Consider the following 20,329-nt stretch of genomic DNA (forward strand, 5'->3'; position numbering starts at 1 on the left):
GCGTTCGAGTATAATGCGGCATAAAACCGGCTACAAAAGTGCGCTAGAATTTCTGACTGTCTCTTGCATAAATCATTAAAAGTGGTTCCGCACTGCAGTCCCACGACTTGAAGTAAGAACGTACGTACGTACCCTTTTCTCTTTTCCTTTGTTTCTTCTTCTTTTTTTTTTTCCTTTCTTTTTCTTACGCGTTTCATTTCGCGCAAAAGAGACTAATTTATTGTAAGAGTGTATGATTCTATGCTTGCGAATTGTCGATTATGAAGTTTAAACTAACGGAAAGGAAGTGATTGATTGAAAGAGGATAAGAGGAGTAAGATCTTTACGTTTAAATAAACGATCCTGTATTGTGACAAATTTAATTGATATACAACGGTTTACAAGGGATTTTTCATCGCATCACGCCACGGATTGGTACGGGAGATGACGGAGGATATTCGAATCGAAGAACAAGCGTGAATAAAACGCAATGACAAGTGGAATGGACAAACTGGAAGACGCTAGTTTTGTTCTCTTGCTTTCTGTCTTCTCTTTGATTCGACACATCCATTCTCCCTTACAACGATACTAACTTTTTCTTTCTTTAAGTACGTATTTCCGTTCCGAAGGTATGTCCTGTTAAATTTGTTTCTTCTTTTTCTTTTTTTTTTCTCCACAATGCATCTTCTTTACGTGTCTTTCTTCGCGATCGCGTCACTTTGGATATTTCTTAAAAGTGATGTTAAAAGCGGGATAGTCTCGGCAAAACTGTCGAAGGATTGAGGGTATTTTTTTGTTCTTCTTTTTTCTTTTTTTGGTTTTTTTGTCCTTTTTTTGGTCTTTTTTTTTTTTTTTTTTTTTTTTTTTTTTTTTTTTTTTTTTTTTTTTTTTTTTTTATTTTTTTTTTTTTTTTTTTTTTTTTTTTTTTTTTTTTTTTTTTTTTTTTTAATATCGAAGCTACATGAAGATACAACGGTGAGGAATATGTAAAATAATGTTTTATTCCATCCGCATGTTAACTCTCATACCGGATGTGAGTGCGCAAACGAATTGCGCTTTGTGTCAGTCCCCGCTTTGCTACTGGACCGATCAGTTATATAATTTCTTTCATCATTTTCGATTATCCCACAATGTTTACACTTATCTTTAGACGGGTAAGGTTGAAAATCTGCACGATTAAGCGGAGACTCTTATCTCGCCGACGATATTTATTTAAGTGAACAAAGGTAGTTGATGCGTGAAGGAGGAACGTCATGGAAAGAAATGATGTTGGCTCTTAGAAAATTACATAAATTACTTTTCGCAACGGCGCGTTGGGACGGTACGCGGGGATTTTCTTGTTTTGTATTTCTCTGTGTTTTTGTCGCATTTCATTCTTGCGTTTATTCACCAAGGTAAATAGAGGATAGAAAAAGTTTACGATGAACATCAACACGGAAATCGTTCGCAATGACGACGAAAACAACGCGACGATTACAACGCTTTGTCATTCTGAATCGAGCATCGAACGTAGTAGCTTCCTACGTAAGCGAGACGCTCCGAGAAGCAGAAAATTCTTCTATTTATAATAGAGCAGCATTTATATTCGTTTATTCGTGGGTTACTTTGTTGCAATTCTTATTTTTGCACTTATCCCGATAAATGACTTCGTTTGTTTTTTCTTTCTTTTTCTTTTTTTCCTTTAGCAATCCTCGAAGATCCTCTCGCTTACGTAATCGGACGTATTCTCGCTCTCGTTGCACGTAAACAAGTACGCTCGTATACGCGCACACACGGAGATAATTTGGCATTGCGTCAAGGTAATCGTGACAATGTTTTTATCGCCTTTTCCGGACGAGTCTCTCCGTATCTTCATTTTTTTTCGTTTTTCTTTCTTTTTTTCTTTTTTTTCTTTTTTTATTTTTTTTTTTTTTTTCTTTCGCTTATTTAAACACATCACGCCACGACGTTTATCATTAGTTTTAACGATCTATCTTTAAACCGATACGTATGTTATCTATCGTTTATTAATCGATGATAGATAACAATGAATCGTAATAAGAAAATCTGACGATATGATAGTTAGATCGCAACGCATGAAACTGGATCAAATCGATTATCTTCGATTTTTCACTCTTCGAATGTTATTAAGATGGAAAAAAAAAAGAAAGATCTCGCGAACGTCCCACAGAAAATGATATCTTGCTCGTTATTTCTTTGGTATAAACGACGATATTTACATTGGAAAAACGTAATGGTATTTTGTCAGATCGTACATATTTTTGGCGAACAATATTCGATATTCAGTTACACACGTCGCGGCTCATGCCGAATTTATCGTTCGATCTCTTTCGTCGTCCGGTGCCCTTGCTTCGACGGATATTCCGTGAAAAGACGGAGAAAGATAAATAAAGAAAACGTACAGTGTCGTATCGCGAACGGAATCAAAAAGGTCCGCAAAAGTTTGCGTTCTCGACGATGTATCAAGTAGGTACGTACTCTACGTGCGACAGCTCGAACGACTATAAATCAATGGACAGTATAGCGAATGCGTGGTTCCGCACGACGTAAGATATCGTCTTTTTGGCACTAAACTCTTGGCCTTGATGATTAATTTTGGAACCGGGGATCTCGACGAACCGGACCGACGTAGAATCGCTTCTTCCCTTTAATTCGTGAGAAACGAGTAATCCAGAAATTCCAAGAAAGAAGAAATTTTCTCTTATTTTACGAGCTACGTCGAATTTTTGGATTGCCACGAGATCGCATAGAAGATCGATATAGGTACTCGTATAACGCCTTTACACGATCAATCTAAACTCACTCACCCGATTCAGAAAACATAACGCACGACGCTTCTTTCACGCTCATTCTATTCTGTTTATCTCTCTCTCTCTCTCTCTCTCTCTCTCTCTCACTCACACAATTCGCACGATCATATACATATTACCTTTAATAAACGTCTATAGGTATATATTTTTATGTAATGTATAGACTATTACATTCGCAACACACACGCTCGACGTGATTATACACTTTGTTAGTGAAAAAATTCTCATGGATCCAACGGGGGTACGCGATTCTTTTCAAGCTCGCACTGCACAAAATAGTTTGCACTGGTATACCATACTGAAGTAGTTAATTAATTTGCAATAAGAATAACTAGCAATAATAATAATAATAATAATAATAATAATAATAATAATAATAATAATAATAGTAATAGTATGTATATTCGTGTCACGATCGGAGACGGTTCGTCCTCTGTCGTATTTATTATTTTGGCACGTGACAGCTTCTCTCTTCCTTTTTTTCCTTCCTTAAATTTCTCCCCTTCTCTTTGATCTCGCTGACATTGCGATCAGCGTATATTCGACGTAAGGATCTAAGCGTACGTCGAATAATGTTATAGAGTTAATACCATTAACTCTTTAACATTATTTTTCCCATTGATATCTTACTTTGATCTTCTCTTGTTAATGGCAGTTAATATGACGAGTATCATTTTATTATATGGTTGCACATGCACCCACCCCAGGACCATCGTACTACTATAGAATTTTCGATTTTTTCGATTTCTTTTGATTTCTCTATTTGATTCTCATACAATTATTTACAATTTACAAACGCGTTCTCGTCCGAAGACACGGAGAATAATATTGCATTTCCGAACGTTGATTCCGTTTTCGTCTCTCCGATGACACGCTTAATGATGAACACATCGCAAGAACACACGCCGTGTATTTCGTCCATAAATTTTGGCAGTGTAATTTTATGTAAAAAGAAAGAATCGCCATAAAGCAACGTTCTTTACTATAACTCTAACGTGATCGTAAACGTAACGAACTTATCAATTATTAATTTGATCGAATGTAACGTCAGGAAAAAATCAAAAATTGTATTTAACAATTAGATTTGAAGATTTCTCGTTGATCGGTATCGGTGTGATCTCGATTTATAATTGTAAAGGAATGTTGCTCTATGGGGTAGAAGGAATATTCGTTGCGAAAGAGAAAACGGAGAGATGAAGAAAACGTTGAATCTTCCTTCGGAAATTCGGCATATTTTTTAGCGTTAGGTGCTCATCTTTATTTCTCTTTTGATTTATTCAGGTGACATACTCGGGTTTACCGTCGCGCATGGTCCAGTGTCGCGGCGAGACCGGCGTCCAAGGAACCGCGACGTCTAGCGTCGCGACGCTCGACGTTCTTCGCGGAAACCTCGAGAAAACCTTCTTCGGGCTCTTCGGTGGTGAGTCTGCGAAGGTGACGCTTCTTCTCGGTGGTCTTCTAGGCGGCGGCGGCGGTGGAGCCATTAATGGCGGCGGCGGTGGAGTCGGCAACGAAATTGCTGGTGATTCACCTGCCGAACTGTCCGAGTAACTTACACCTGAGTATGCGTATTGCTGTGCACCTGGTCGCCCTCGGTAGTCCCAATCGCGTTTGCTGGGGCGTAGTACTGAAAATTCATTCGTTAACACAATTCGTTTCGTCTTCAATCAACAACAAATTTTTTGCTCGTTCGTGGGAAGTCATTTCTTCGTATCGCTCTTTCTAAGGGAATTTTTTTAGAAACGGACCCATTATTCATACGAGCGAAACAACTTTTACTACTAGAAAATGTATATTTCAAATTTCTTATACATTTTGAAGTTTTCTTTGAGAAAATTCGATTTACTTCACACAAACGTTTCTGGCTTCTTGACGTCGAAAAATCTCGAACGAATATTCGACAGAGATCTTTCCTCTTATGTGAAAAATCTTAGATGAAAAACAGTTTCGTGTTTGTATACATATATACTCTCTTTTTCTTTTTCTACGAAGCTTACGATCATTAAAAGCTACATGCAATGCGTCATAAAATGTTCCACTCGTGACGCGCTAAGAGCTTGCTCGAAGCCATGCGAATTATGCGCAAATAAGCTAAACTTTTCGATCTTTGCTTGGGAAAAGATTTTCAGGATATAAAGCGTGTAAAACTTTAAACGATATATCGTCGTCTTTTATCGAGGCATATATATATATATATATATATATATATATATATATATATATACGCGAAGGACAAGGAAAGGTGGACCGTCCGACACCGTAGAAAAATTCGCCTCTATTTATTCTCATTTTGTAAAGTAATCGATATATCACGTACCAAAGTACATAGCACATCGAGTAAGTAAACGATAGGACGTAGAGATCGAATGATGTGAACACGGAAAGCTCTAAAGAAAACTGATATGAATAGATAGATAGAGAAAGAGAAAAACAGAGACAGACAGAAAGAGAGAGACAGAGAGAGAGAGAGAGAGAAACAGAAAGAGAAAGAAAGAGAGAGAAAGAGAGAGAGAGAGAGAGAGAGAGAGAGAGAGACAGTGGGATTAAAATGAACGGGCGAGAGTACTCACATATGGTCCCGGGAAAGGCGCATGCATCCTCCGTCTAACTCTGGAGTCCGTACCACTAGAGACAAAAACAAAAGTAGAACGAAATGCGCAAACGAGCAATTATACGCCTCCTGCAATCGTCGAATAAGAGAGACAGAAAAAAAGAGCGCAATACATCCAGCCAGCCGCACATTGCACGCACCGAAATCTATTTATGCGTAATGTATACACGTATGCTAATGATATATAAGTATATATATAGTCATATATACAGTATGCAAAAGTTAATGGGGTCTTCTCGTTCCATCATCATCGACTTCGACGTTGTACATTTTCGTCGAATTGACCATCGAGATGTCAATTGCGACATCATTCAGAAATATATATATATATATATATATATATATATATATATATATATATATATATATATATAACGGATAAATACTCGTTGGTCCGACCAAACGAGTGTGTGTTAACGTTTATACGCTGCTAACTGCATGCCAAGCGTACTCTATGTGTATCTAACTTGTATATACACGAACACACACGCACGCACGCACGCACGCACGCACACATATATGTATGTATGTTTTTACGTATACCGTTGGAGGCACCCGATCTTGTCACTATATTCTATCATTTTCCTTATGAGACGATATAGCGACCTTAGTAAATTAATAGAAATTGTTTTTTTTTTTTTGATCGTTATCGAATAGGAAATATTTCCAATAGTAACGTCGACTGCCTCGTTTAGTATATACATATATGCATATATACACGTGTAAGAAATACGGCACTTCTCTCAAGGTTTCATCCTTCGTTATGAGACGTTGAAGTGTTATCAATCGAAAGAGGGAAGAAACGTTTCAGTGAGCATATTTTCATCGGAGGACTCATCGTATTTGATTAGTAAAGGGAGAACGTATTTCTTTCATGAAATTTTTCGATCAAGTATTTTTTTCTTCTCTCTTCGACCATTTTTACCGATCGTGTGTGTATCGTTTTGACATTGTATGCGTGTTCAAACAAACTATGACGCTGACTCACCCGGCCATTGTCGAAATCTCGACCACCACCGATCGTCAGTCTGGCTTTCGCCTTCATTGCGTCCGACAATGGTATCTGAAAGAAGATGGAACGAGTTTAATTTACTCGCGAGTTAATAATAAAGAACGATGATCAATTTGGATAAAATGATACGAGTGTACCTTTGCTCTGGTAGCTTCGGTGTGCGACTTGTAACAGAATTCAAGGAGAGCGACGGCCAATGCCAGGAGAAGTCCACCTATGAGAATGTAAAAAATTCCAGCGACGTTACTGAGAGATAATTCGTTTCTCGAAGCGTCCTGCTTGTCGCCGTGCCTGCATTCCGTTCTATCGTACCACCATCGATTCATCAACTTTGTTAATTCTCCGCTTTCCTTCAATGATAGCACGGCTAAGTTGATGGAATCTCTGTGAAATTGGAAAGAAAAAAGAAAAGAATTTATTGATCGTTCGAACGAATTTCAAATGATCACGTTTACGTGATTTCATAATAGAGAGAGAGAGAGAGAGAGAGAGAGAGAGAGAGAGAGAGAGTTAACCTCGATTGGCATCGACCTAACGATCGTTCTGGTTAAAGAATAAAGACCTTTTGTATATAGGAAAAGCTCGTTCATGATGACTTTAAGATAAATCTGATGAACGGATAGGAGCGTAATAGCGAAAGAGGAGAGGATGATTTGCAAATAACGTATGGTTCCAAGAAAATTAGATTCAACCAAGTTCGCGGACCAAAGTCAAACGAGAACGATCCGATTGATTCGAGAAAATCGGAAGAGAGAGGGAGAAGAGCTTTTGAATCGGGATAAATCGACGTTACATTATCGAAAATAGGAAGGAATAGAGAGGAACGAACAATGAAAAAAAAGATATAATTCATTTTCCTTATAAACAGAAGGAAAGAACGGTAAATATATTTGACCGATTATAGAACAATTCCTTTCAACGTTCGCTCGGAGTTTTCTTCAAGGAAGAACGATAGAAATGACGGTGAGCGAAATACGATAAAAGGAAGCAAAGTACGCTCAGCGTACAACCTTAGCAAAGGTAATGATATGGAAAGAAGTGTATGCACATTTTTTTATGGTAATTGAACGTAATGACGCGCGCCACCCTTCCCTTCTCTCCGGAGGATACCAAAAAAATACCGTGGCCAACAGGAAATATACTTGCTTTCCTCTTAACGCCTCGTTAATTGTTTCTTCAATTTTCATCAGCGAGTTCAAAATTGAGAGGAACGAATTCACGTTTGTGCTATCGAAATATGTGATTTGAAATATCTGATAGAAAAAAATTGATGGAAAAAGAAAAGCTTACCTCAAAGGAGAACCGAGCGGAGTCGCAACACCAAAACCCTTGGCATCGAGATTACGTCCGACTTTCATTGTGTCGCAGGGCAATCTCTCGTTGATGTATTCGTTCTTCGGACTCTCTATCAGTAGAGCGTACTTTCCCTTACTCGTTCTTACTCTCCTTATTCCTTCGTCGTAAGTTTTAACGAAGACTTGTTTGCGCGAATTCATAAATTCCCACATCTTACTGTATAGACTGATTTGAGATTTCTACGGGTATACATGGGTTAGAAGAAGCAATTATTATTTATCAAATATATATTTGAAACGTCATGGGGAGGCATCGTTCGTCTTTGTAGATCGTACGATTACTTACTCGAAAAAAGTCCCGCGTAGAGCCGTGAGACAACGTTCCATATTGTACTTCCGTTTGCGAGGCGAGGTCTTCCGGCGAATTTATTGGAGCTACCATCCTTTCGACCGTTAGAAAGGCAGCGAGGTTCGCGGTGTAGGACGATATCAGGATAAGAGTGAAGAACCACCAAACGCTGCCGACTATTCGGCCGGATATCGACCTGCGTCGATAAAGATGCGATAAAGATTAAGATTGATCAAAATCAAAAAAATTATAGACTCGATCGATATCTAAGGGAAATTTTATTACTTTATTCGTTCGTTCGTCCGTCCGTCCGTCCGTCCGTCCGTCCGTCCGTCCGTTCGTTCGTTCGTTCTCATCTTGTCTTGGTCTTTCTTATAAAATAATATCAAAATTCATGGGACTCGATAAATCGTAGCACAAAGGATTCGTTCGAATCCGTAGAATTTTCTCCAAGTTTCGAGCCAAAAGTGGAAGACCCGTAATCCGATTATGCGAAAGAATATTCAGTCATATTTAATAACGGATGATTCTCCTTATAAGAGGAAGGGTGATCGTCGAGAAGAAAAAAGAGAGGAAGCGAGAGAAAGAGAGAAGAGGGTGTACGACGGATGCATAAGTTTCCGGAAAATTTACAATTCATATCATAACCACGGGAATATTTAAACCATTAATCAAGGAGCCTGCCGCGTTAGATTCGTGGCGGTCGCGATGGTGGCCACTCGACTACGACGGAATGTAAATTAATTGAGACCTAGTTTCGAAATGAGCACGCGTTCGCTCTCTCTCTCTCTCTCTCTCTCTCCCTTTTTCTCTTTCTCTTCGCATGGATGACGAGCTAGAAGTGCCAGGTATGCGCACGCACTGTAAGCTCGAGTAAAAGCACGTTTTGCGAGATTTCAACGAAGAAAAAAGAGCAGCTTCGAACTTTCGACCTATATAACTCTTTCCTAGTCGAACTTTTTCGAACGCTAACGAACGTTCCTTCACTCTCCTCTCTCCATTTCTTTTTTCGATCGATAAAACGAACGATCACGACATCGCACTTACAATTTTTAACCTTTTCCCTAATTCGTAATTTAATCGAAATCTCCAGACATCTCGGCGCTTTAAACCTTTGAAGTTGCGATCGAGAAAGAAAATGAAATAAGAGAAACGAAGGAAGAAGGTAGTAAACGCTTGGAAGAGAATCGAAACGTACGACCTCGGTAGCGCGTGTCGCGAGCAACATTTTCATTCGAGCACGAACAACACGCTCATTTAAATGAACGCTCGCGAACGATCGCCAGCTTCGTCGTACTACCGATTGCAAAGTTCTCCGTTGAATTATAATACGCAAGGCCAACGATAAAAAGGGGAAGAAAAAGAAACAGCGAGATTTCGATCGAATCGGGGGAGAACGTCGTTTGTCATTGCGTTAAATAAATAATGGCTCTTTTTCCTTATACCTATTTTATTCCTTTCGCTTTATTGCGACGAGAATTTTCTTTATATGATATAGACAATGTTTTATTCACATACAACTGTTTTTTATCATTATTCCTTTTTTCCGAAAGTCATCGCTTTTCATAATCCGTAACCAGATAGATTCTTCGCTAATTATTCAGAAATAACGTCTTCGTGGCGATAAAGAAAATCTTTATGTGTGTTCGTGCGAAAGAGAGAAAAAGAGTATGGAACGTTTATATAGAAGATTTTAAATGCCGAAAGGGAGAGCTTTGAATTTTACTCGATTCATCCTATCAACCGAGTATACGCTCGAGTTGACTCGCTCAAAGAGAGCTATTCTCTCCTCTCGCTTTTATGTACACATTTATATGTATATATCTATACATATATTCCTCTCGCTCGGCGAAAGATGAAAATGGCGAGCGAAAGACAGAAAGTCTATAATTAACTCCGCGAAGACTGTAAAGACTATTTGAAATGAGAATGGAATATCAAAAGTAAAATAGCGTTAAACTAGACGATATTAATTAATCTTTTGCTCTGATACCGAGGGGGAATTTGCGTCTACTGAAAATATGCAATTTTCCAATCGAAAGAGTTCGGATACTTAATGGCGTTTGAACGAGACATCAAACTGTTTTGCAAGATTATATCTCTGGTGGATTTAGAAGGGAAATATGTTAAGTAAAGAAAAAAAGCTTACCTCGGTGATATGTCGCAGCCTTGCTGCATGAACGCAGCCAAAGCGAACCACAGACTGTTGATGATACTGAAATCGTTAGCCATGCTGGACGTTGGTATATGTGGCGAACCTTGAGGCGTGTGAGGATGCTGAAGGCTCGGATCATTTCTGCCAGCCATCGTTGGGTCACCACCTCCACTGATCGTCAGGACTCTCCATTCGTACGGTGAAAACCTGTGCGGTCGATTGTACTCAATCAAACGAAGTACATAGGAGAGATAGATACATTCTCCCTATATGTAGGTATACTTGAGAATACGATTGAGACAAAGAAAATTAAAGAAAGAGGTAAGGAAAAGGAATTGTCTCAAAGAGAGTGCGTCGACTCGTTCAATATCGATTCAATATCCTTAACGTCGTATTAACAACAAAATTGCCTATAATATGCTATCAAGATCTTCGACTTCATTTATCGTCGGGAACCTACTTTCATTAGGGAAAGAATCACGCGAGAGATAAGGAACGCAAATACCTCGCGTTCGGCCTGAAATAAAAGCAGCGCGAATTTATCGCCGGACGGTGGCATAATATGACCACTGAATTGCGATAAATGCACGCGTAATTGCAGTGGCTCTACACGTAACTGCAGTACTTTGGCGCGCTCCTACGAAGCACCACGTTCTCGTGGCAAGGAAATAAAAATACTGTCGTTTAATTACGTTCCGTATGAAAGAGAAAGGGCGAGCAGGAAGAAAATACAAAAGCGGAGTGGGAAAGGGAGAGAGATAGAGAGAGAGAGATAGAGAGAGAGAGAGAGAGAGAGAGAGAGAGAGAGAGAGGAAAATAAAATAGATACGGAGATAAAATAAGGAAAATGCGATGAACAACTATTCAAACAATGGAATTAACCGGGATAACTGTGTAGTTTCTGTCGCCCGCAGTCATCCACCATTACTGAATACTTCATCTCTTTTTTCTACGTTGAAGTAAACTATGCTATATATGAAAAATCTATGTGCGTAATATTTAAAGTAAATTCGACAAATAGAATGCGTTGCTATCGAATACGAAACATCTTGAGTCGATCGCGAGCTAATCAAAGTGACTAGATAAAATGCCGCTAGACTGTGCGAATAGAGGTAAAATCGTTGATACGTCAACGAGATTGGTAGGAGATGCAAAAAAAAAAAGTAAAAAAGAAAAAAAAAAAAAAGAGAAAAATAGACAAAAGTCCTTGGGCATATATATACTATGTATCTATTTTTGCCGTGGGGTTTATGGCCGTGATACGGTCGAATTCTCCTTAACAAGTCCGACTACGTGCGGACTTTATCTACCGGGGAGTAGAAGCTACTTATATACCCTACGAGGACGCTCGGATTTTGTATTCGAGATACATACAAGCGTACGTGTAAGAGAAAGGGAAGAGAGGGAAGAACGAAGGCTTCCAGTATTATCGTCTCTCACCTCGAGACTATGAATAGGACGATGGACACTCCGATGTAAGAGAAGATGACGCACACCCAGATCTCCTTGCTCAGCGGATTGAGAAAACTAAAGACCCCTGGCTTCTGCTTGATGGGCTTCTTTATCATGATGCTGATACCGAGAGACATGAAGGGTTTGCTGAAATCAATCACGCGCTCGCGCTCCGATGTGATCGTCATAGGAGCGATGGCGATATCCGCCTCCTGAAATATACATAAGTCGTTACGACGATTAGAAGAATTTGCGATAGACGACCTTCAACGCGTCGAAACTCCGTTAAAATCTCCGTTAGAACGAAAACGATTTCAAAAGCGAGTTCCAATCCTTTATTCTTTTAGACAGCAAAATGCAAGAAATAAAAGGGAAAAGCTTTCTTTGCTTTCGACGAACGCGAAATACCAACGTTGGATCACCGAGAGACTCCAACGTTTTCACTTCAGCATTTTCATTTATAGTAACATCCAATAGATGTAGCTCGATACTCTCTGTCTCGAGAAAGGGGAGAGAGGGGGAGGGAGGGAGGGAGAGAGAGAGAGAGAGCTTGCAAGCTCGAGTCATCTACTGGATGTCGCGGGAACGTTCAACTTAAGGGTAAAACAGCCCCTTTGCCGTTCCAAAAGTTGCAAAGGATCAATAGCCAACTCGTTCGGGGAGTCGAATTAGAACGAGTCAATCGACAGATTCTTCTCCGAAAGTTTTCCAGGATATGAGCTTCCATTGAATCCGCATTACGTAACGCGGTACGTATTTTGATACTCGCCTTTCTAATGAGTTCACCGACCATTCCGTCCCAACCACCGGGAACGTCTGGATTTTCGGTCCCATATTTTCCATCCTTTACAATCCGCAACTCGTCTGAAAATTTATACGAATTTAGAATTCCAAAAGAACTGGTTGGAATTTTATAAGGTAACGCGATACGTACAGGTTATGCCAAGTTTTTTAGCTATGAGCTCCGCGAGATCTTTACAATAACCCTCGTAACTGTCATTTCCAATGAGTACTTCGCCGTTCTCAGACTTTTTCTTCATGATGTAAGGCTCCTCCTGTTGAATCAGCGAGCGTGCCAAATTTATCTGACAATGACAATGACGAACGATCGATGACAATTATTTATATTCCTAAAGCAACTCTAATTTACCACGATCGTCGTAACGATGTAAGTTCTATTCTTCTCTATCTCGTGCGGCCGCAATCTTACGTATTTGGCAGCTATAGTTTGAAATCCAGCCTCGTCGGTCCATTCGGCGACCTAAGAAAAAAAAAAAAAATGACATCGAATAAATTAACTAGTCGCTTCTCTAGACGGGAATGAATTTGCTGATAAAATTTCTTACCTTGACCATGGCACTGTTGACTGTCATCTCGACCACGTGAAGCGTATAATTTTGTCTTCGTCCGTCGTCGTTGAAACGTATCTTCCCCGTTAAACCTTCGATTTCAACCTGAAAGCAAGGAATATCGATAGTTAACGATCCTCTAATCCTTACCTATACACGATACGAAATCGTTAGCTCGATCTCTCTATATCGTTAAACCTCGAGAACGTTTCGCCGTAGTCCGATTTCACGAGTGGTAACGATTTGCCTGATATCGACAGCTTTTATACTCGACGTTATCACGAAGAATGCACGAGAGAAGCGACTTTGGACGTAAGGGTATCCGTATACCGACTATTTCACAGGCTCGAAGGAATTCCGTTAGTAGTCGAAAGCATCGGCAATTACTGTCAGTGCCAGGAATACGTCGGCAGAGAGGTCCACGGTATTTTCGGTTGTCCGATATTTGCGGGAGGTCGAGAACGTACGTACAGCCTTCCTTCCGAAAATTCGACACGTCGTCTCTCGATCTTGCGGACCACGTTGGTCGATTTGAGATTTAGGAAAAGTCCCCTTAATCGTATATTTTATATTCAAAAAAAGAAAAAGAAAAAAAAGCAACCAAGTATAACATCAACCTTTTTACACGTACCTTTCTGAGAAATCTTGATATTTTGTCGCCGTGTTCCCATGGCGTGACCACATCACGGCTGTAATTGCACTCAAGAGATCTCGTAGCGTTCGTTGGTTGACTGCTGTTTCCGGTTCGTCTAACGTTGTTCCGATCAGGCTTCTTTCTGAGAAACTTGTTGAACGCTTCGACGAGAACGAACACCGCGTCGTACGTCAAGGCCGCTTGCGCCTGACAACGGGAAATAATGGCTGGCAATTAAACAATTGATACCGAAAGCGGAATTTTAAGTCAAAGGAGAAGAAAATCATATTCGCGAATAATCTTTTTCTCGTCGTCGTCGTCGTCGTCGTCGTCGTCGTCGTCGTCGTCGTCGTCGTTTGTTGGTTTCCTTTTCTGAGATAAGAACGTCGGTACTCTTTGATATCCGTATAGAAATTCGATTTACGATCGAATCTAGTACTCGAGCGCAGAAGGTGATTCTCGCATAGAAAGAACGGAAAAGAAGGAATACCGAGCCAAAGTTGAGAAAGTACGATTGCTATTCTCGTCGACCATAAAGATCGTGCACGATAATCGTTGCATTAGATCGCGAACGTTATCTCTTTTTCCCCAAGTTAGAGCTTTCACCCTTTTCTGTGTTGCGAACGTCTTAGTAAACAACCATATTCGTTATAGTATTTTCAATTCGTACTCTATCGTAGAAGACGAAGGCAAGCACGACCATTCCTCTTGGTTTTGCCGAGAAAAGCGTTCACGACAATGCGCGTATTTTTCTTCGACGATGTTACGAAAGGAATGCTGCCAAATCGATATTACCCTCGATCGCGTCGGATATCCTTGCTGTTAACATACCGTTGCGGATAGTCCACGAGAGCTTCCAGCGAATGGATACGTTTTATTACGAAAACGATATTTGTGCCAATAGATATAAATTTGTGCATTTTCCTACCTTCGAACGATTAGACTGTTGCGTTCGACTTTTTCAAACTCGACAACGCTAAAGTACGTTCTACAAATTTCATATCTAAAGTTAAGAATCTCTACAAGCAGAATGAAAGATATTTCGTGCTAGTTATGTTATTGAAAAAAAAAAAAAAAGAAAAAAAAAAAAGAAAAAAAAGAAAAAAAAGAAAAAAAACCAAAAAAAACAAGAAAAGAAAGAAAACGCCATTTACATCTCTCTGAAGTATTTCTTTTTCCTTTTGACCTCGGTTAATGTTATAACGTGTTTCATATGGAATAAGAATCTTTTTATAATTTTCATAGAAGCGACTGCGTCAGCAGCCAATTCGCTTTCCGCTTAGCTGGCATCAAGGCCTCGCAACTTGAATATAATGTAATGTTTTGAATTAAAACAAAGATATAAATTATCACTTCAAATGGTTTTAGAAAGTAATCTAAAAAAGTATCTTATTATTTCTATTCTGCCAACTAGAATATCCCATGAAAGAGTGGTTAAGTGAGCAAATAAGATCAAAAAATATTTAACTCTCTCTCTCTCTCTCTCTCTCTCTCTCTCTCTCTCTCTTTGTCTACTTTAATTATACATATTTGAGAGTTGATGTATATCCGTTGAAAAATAGTACTTATCGGATGCGCAACAGAGTTTCGAGGACACGAGTAACGAGTAAGCGAATATGCGGGCTGAATTCCGTACGATAAAAATGGCTTGGTTCTTCTCATATATATGCACTAGATGTAAACAATCTACGTTTGTTTATTCGATGCAGGTATGCATGTACGTATGCATGCGTGTAGCGCAACCGGGAAAGTTTATTTGATTTTCGTTTCTTTTTCTACGAGAAATCAAACTTTTGCCGTATTATCTTGGGCATTGGGCTATGCGAAGTAGTCGAAGACAAGGTAAGACGAGACTTTGGTCGCTCGAGACTAAATTGGACCACTCGAAGGTACTCGAGGGTCGTTGGCTAGCGCGAAGACGAGTTTCCTCTCGAGAGATACACACAAAGGGGAAAAGCAAGAGGAAAACAAACGTGGTAACAAAAAGAAAGAAAAAAAGGAAAGCGGGAAGATGAAAAAACTACGAAGTAAGGTGAGGGAAACGAGAACGAGTAGTGTACTGAACTGAAATGAATTTAATACCATCACGTACGTCATCGATGTGACATGCGAGGTTATTTGCTTTATTTAAACGAGATCCTAGCTACCTTTAGAGTAATATACGCACGCACGCACGCACGCACACACACAATTTCTCTGCGCTATGAATTTTTTAGCTCGCAGAAGACAAGACGTTTCTGTCTTGCCTTTTGTTTTCGACCAAGTAAAGTGAAAAAAAAAGAAATGAAATACACCAAATGACAAGAAAGAGACCGCGTTAGTTGGTAATTACCTGTTCGTGGGATCGTATACATATACACTCATTTATTTCTATGTAAATAAAATTATTCTCAAAGAGTACGAGCATCTGTTGACGTATTCTGTCGCGGAAGAGTAAAGCGTAAAAACAACTTGACGTAAGTTTGTCTTCTAGTTGTCGTGAAATTCTTTCGTTGCAAGTTTGTCATCCAGATCGAGTGCGTTCTTAAGTCATGAAAGTAAAGCAAAGGGATCGATCCTTATATGAATGTATCTTAAAAAAGTAAGGAAAAAACGGAGGAAAGAATGTAAAATTGTTTAAAATTGAAAAGGGAGAGCGAAGGAGAAACTTAGAGAGAGAGAGAGAGAGAGAGAGAGAGAGAGAGAGAGAGAAAGTGCGTTGAAGATGTATAACGTATAAAAAGAGATGAAAGAGGGCAAAGAAAGATAGATGGACATAATTGAATTCATTGAAAAGCCATGGAAGAAAACTTTTTATGACGTCTTTTGCTAATCTCGATACGTGTCTGACATCGAGAAAAAAACATTGATTTTATTGATCAGATGTCATTACGATTTCGCGTGTAATTTTTCCAAATGTAATAGCAATGTTTTTCAACTAATTTATTTTCCTCTTGAACATCCCAAATATGAATTGCAAACGTTATTAATATCAGCTTTCATTCACATTTTTATAACTCTCCATATAAAGCATATACAAATCAATTTTTACTATGACATTTTGGTTCAATTTTTTGAACGGAACATTCATATAAAAAGCTGTCGAAAACATGGCATGAAATAAAATTCGTTTGTAAACGTATCCTGTTAATATTAAATGAAAAGGTTTTAAATAAAAACATAAAAGCGAATCTTTTAGAGAGGGAAAAACGTACAGAAATGGCAGTGCTTATACGTACGGAAATGGATTCACGACCGGCCCCCTGATTGGTGACAGGATCGAGGCGATGCCAGCCGAGGAGGAAATCCTTGACGTGAGGTCGAGTGGCGTCCACAATGCGAAAGCCGGTGATGTTGATGGCTCCGTACTCGATCACCTCGCTCTCCCATCGATCGTCCATTATCTGATTACACGAGAGGAACAGAGAGAGAGAGAGAGAGAGAGAGAGAGAGAGAGAGAGAGAGGGGGGGGGAGGGGGAGAGGGAGAGAAACAGAGAAAATGTGCTACTTCAATACCCGCTTCGATACCGAAAAAAAAACTTTGGAAAGTTCTCTACCGGAAGCTCGTTTGCCCTTTTCTGATCTGACGTTTCTTATGCGCGTCTATTAAAGCGTACGCTTTTCGAAGCGACGAATTTCGAATCCTCTACCGAGCCCTTTTCATTTTCTTCTCTTTTCTTCTCCCCCTTTACCACCTTTGATTCTTCCTATCGTAAGAAAAAAAAAAACAAAACAAAAAAGAAAAAAAAAAACAAAAAGAAAAACAATAAAGGAAAATAGAGAAACACTATTCGATTTCGTTCGTTCATTTCGTCAATTTTTCATGACATAACCGAGGAGAATCATCGAAATCTATATACGTTTAACGATGCGTCGTAGGGTTAGTAAATGTCTGTAGAACGGGGCTAAGGTGAATGACGATGGTACAAGTGTAGAGAAGGAGGCAAAACTAGATATATACGGACAAGTGTATTGCCGGTATCTCGAGCGTGGTACAGAACGTAATGGCTCTTGCTCCTTGTAACTTGCTTCAAACCGCTAAACAGAAGCTAAACTGCCTCCCTAAATCGTACACACGAAACTACGGATTCTATGTAGGTACGTGAAGAGCTTTACGTTGAGAAACTTTAAGGCTATCGGTAGAATTTGTACGATAACGTTTCAAGAAATGGAAAACGTTTATAATACTCGTATTAAAAAGAACTCGAGATAGATCCATTGTTAATATTGTTATTATAGTTTCTTTCGCGTTAGTTTCAAACACGAATTACGCGTAAGCGAGTAATATTATGATAGAGATATCGCAACACGGGTCGATATCAGACGCGTTCGCAATTAAACGCGAGCCGAGTATGGTCTCAAGGATAGAGATAGATTTTGTGAATATTCTTCGATGAATAAGCGTAACGAATTGTTGCCATTTCTAAGCGTAACGCGATTTACACGGACGAACAATTTTATCGCTGTTAATACGTAAGTAATTACGAACAATAAAAGAAACGATCGATCAATCGTAAGGAATAAGAATGCAAGATCAAATATATTCTCTATTATAATTCGTAAATCTATGTAATTCTAGACTTACCAGTCCACTTAATAAGTAATGATACGTTCTTCTTCCAAGCGTGACGTCTCGAACGTGACTCACCACGATATCCTTGGCCATGTCCGTCGGACAATCCAATACCACGTATTTGTTGCTCCATCTGAAAGAGATAGATAATGAATAAACTTGTTCAATTCTTTTTCCAATCCCTTTTATTAATTATCAATTTTCTTAATACGTTCACTTATTTCATAATTATTATACTACATATTACTTTCATTATTAGCGATCATTTTGCCTCGAATCGATAACATTAAATCCAATCCGAGGAACGTTTCAAATGAACTTCAAATAAACTGTATAAATGAAATGTTGCTTATCGAGACGGTAAATACGAGGCGTCGATAACGACAAATTGCTTTTCATACGGATTAAAACGACCGCTATGGTTTTTCCGTCAAAGGGAAAGAAAAGGAGAAAGAGGAAAACCGGATATCGCTCCACGTCGATTATATCTGCACCTGCATTATGCTTATTTTCGTTAAGTGTCATACGCCTATACTCGATTCGAATTCACAGTTACGGCGCCAGTCGTTGATTACCTGCACCGCGTAAATGGAGCACGCCGACCACAAATGCATAGTCGGTAGTAAATTGCGGAACGGGCGCGCGATAGTTGCTCGGCAAAACGTAGCGGACGAAACGCGTTTGCGACCCGGCACGAAATTTCCTCGCATTCGAAAATAATAGTTTCGATCATGGTATGCATGGTATGATCGATACTAATGTCGCATTAAAATAAAAAGAGAAAAAGAGAAAAAAGAAAAAGAAAAATATATCCGATTACCGATTAAGTTCTTCGAGACTTCGGAGAAAATCGATTGCCTCGGACATGTTTTGTATCCTCTTGACGGTTTCCACTTGAAAAGACTCGTTCCCAGGCTTCAGCGTTTGATAAATTTGCTGCAGCCTTAGGAGACCTGAAAGAAAGAAAAAGAAAAAAGGGGTGTAATATTTGGGAGGAAGTCGATACTCGACAAATTCATCCTGCAAAATTGAACGCCTATAGATAATATCAACGACATGGCGACGGCTTTAAATCGTCCAGTAAAAAATTCTAGACTATATATCTAATTTATGGTTAATTGCTCCTTCGAGAATGCATTTCTGCTCATTTCGTCGTCGTTTGTCCTTACATAAGTATCGCTGCGTGTCTCGACGCGACGGCAAATCGAGTTAATCGTATTTCCATGCAAACGCATCCGTTTACACGGAATGCAAAGGAAAGAGAAAATATTTCATTAAATTGTACGTTCTTAAAGAAACGCAGACTGGATATTTTTATTCTTTTTGCCTGTAACGAACCTGCCTTCTTCGTGCTCGTTCGAGTCAATTTTATTCGTTCGTTCCATCGTGGTCGCGCGATGAAATCGATGACCGCGTTAAAGAGCAAAAAGGCGCAATTGCAGACTGTGTCGTACGGTGAAGTGGTGATGGTGGTGGTGGTGGTGGTGATAACTCAGTCGCGCGTCACTAAACAGCTTGTATTTCGACGAGTGCTTTGAACTTTTCGCGAGCGAGCTCGGCCTTCTTTCGACGATGTTGGCCACACGTGTCGGCACTCTTTCCCTCTCTGTTTACATCAGTAACTGACCCAAAAAACTACTGGGGTTTTCTAAATGCGTCGAGAAGGAAAACGTGAATTTTTATTCTTTTCTCCCGAGGGTATTACTTCAACGAGAGTTTTTTGATGATTTTTTTTTTATTTATTTCGAATAAATTTTCGTAATAAATGAGTTATCTATTTTTAACTCCTTCAAAATCTGGCCTTCTTTTTTTCTTAAGGTGTACAACGAGAAGAAAAGATCTTTAAAAGTTCAAGTAACTTACAAAATATCACATAAATGTGATATTATAATGCTCAGTGACGAGTCGCTGGACTCGCTATCGAACGGAAGGGATTACGTTAACGTCGCCAAAGTCGCATCTGTCGAAAATCCATTACAAGTTAGGATGCGTTTAACGAGTAACGAGCGTATCGAACGTACGACGATCCCGAGGACTAACGATTTCGAACGCGGCCGACGAAGAAAGAAAAAGTCGGCGGAACGTTGGTTGCGCCGACAGGGTAATCGAAGTTGAAACTCCGCACCCAGA

The 20,329-nt window shown here is 39.4% G+C and overlaps 1 protein-coding gene across 8 annotated transcripts in view; it reads right to left on the reverse strand.

The window, feature by feature from the left end:
* Positions 1–343: 343 nt before the first annotated feature.
* LOC124954070 (glutamate receptor 1) overlaps positions 344–20,329 on the reverse strand; it is a 131,242-nt gene continuing 111,256 nt past the window's right edge. For 7 of the 8 annotated variants that reach the window (XM_047506378.1, XM_047506380.1, XM_047506382.1 and 4 more), the window contains 15 exons: positions 19,020–19,152; positions 18,212–18,332; positions 16,865–17,029; positions 13,644–13,853; positions 13,010–13,117; positions 12,814–12,924; positions 12,598–12,718; positions 12,433–12,527; positions 11,652–11,875; positions 10,206–10,418; positions 8,054–8,252; positions 7,703–7,947; positions 6,550–6,796; positions 6,389–6,463; positions 344–4,416 (listed from right to left, as the gene is read on the reverse strand). In XM_047506378.1, coding sequence (XP_047362334.1) covers positions 4,342–4,416; positions 6,389–6,463; positions 6,550–6,796; positions 7,703–7,947; positions 8,054–8,252; positions 10,206–10,418; positions 11,652–11,875; positions 12,433–12,527; positions 12,598–12,718; positions 12,814–12,924; positions 13,010–13,117; positions 13,644–13,853; positions 16,865–17,029; positions 18,212–18,332; positions 19,020–19,152 — 2,342 coding nt within the window. In that variant the 3' untranslated portion in view covers positions 344–4,341. Of the gene's footprint in view, positions 4,417–5,359; positions 5,415–6,388; positions 6,464–6,549; positions 6,797–7,702; positions 7,948–8,053; positions 8,253–10,205; positions 10,419–11,651; positions 11,876–12,432; positions 12,528–12,597; positions 12,719–12,813; positions 12,925–13,009; positions 13,118–13,643; positions 13,854–16,864; positions 17,030–18,211; positions 18,333–19,019; positions 19,153–20,329 lie in introns of all 8 variants that reach the window. The other variant, XM_047506379.1, reaches the window with a different exon arrangement.

The sequence above is a fragment of the Vespa velutina genome, chromosome 14, assembly GCF_912470025.1.
Source record: "Vespa velutina chromosome 14, iVesVel2.1, whole genome shotgun sequence".
Taxonomy (NCBI): Eukaryota; Metazoa; Arthropoda; class Insecta; order Hymenoptera; family Vespidae; genus Vespa; species Vespa velutina.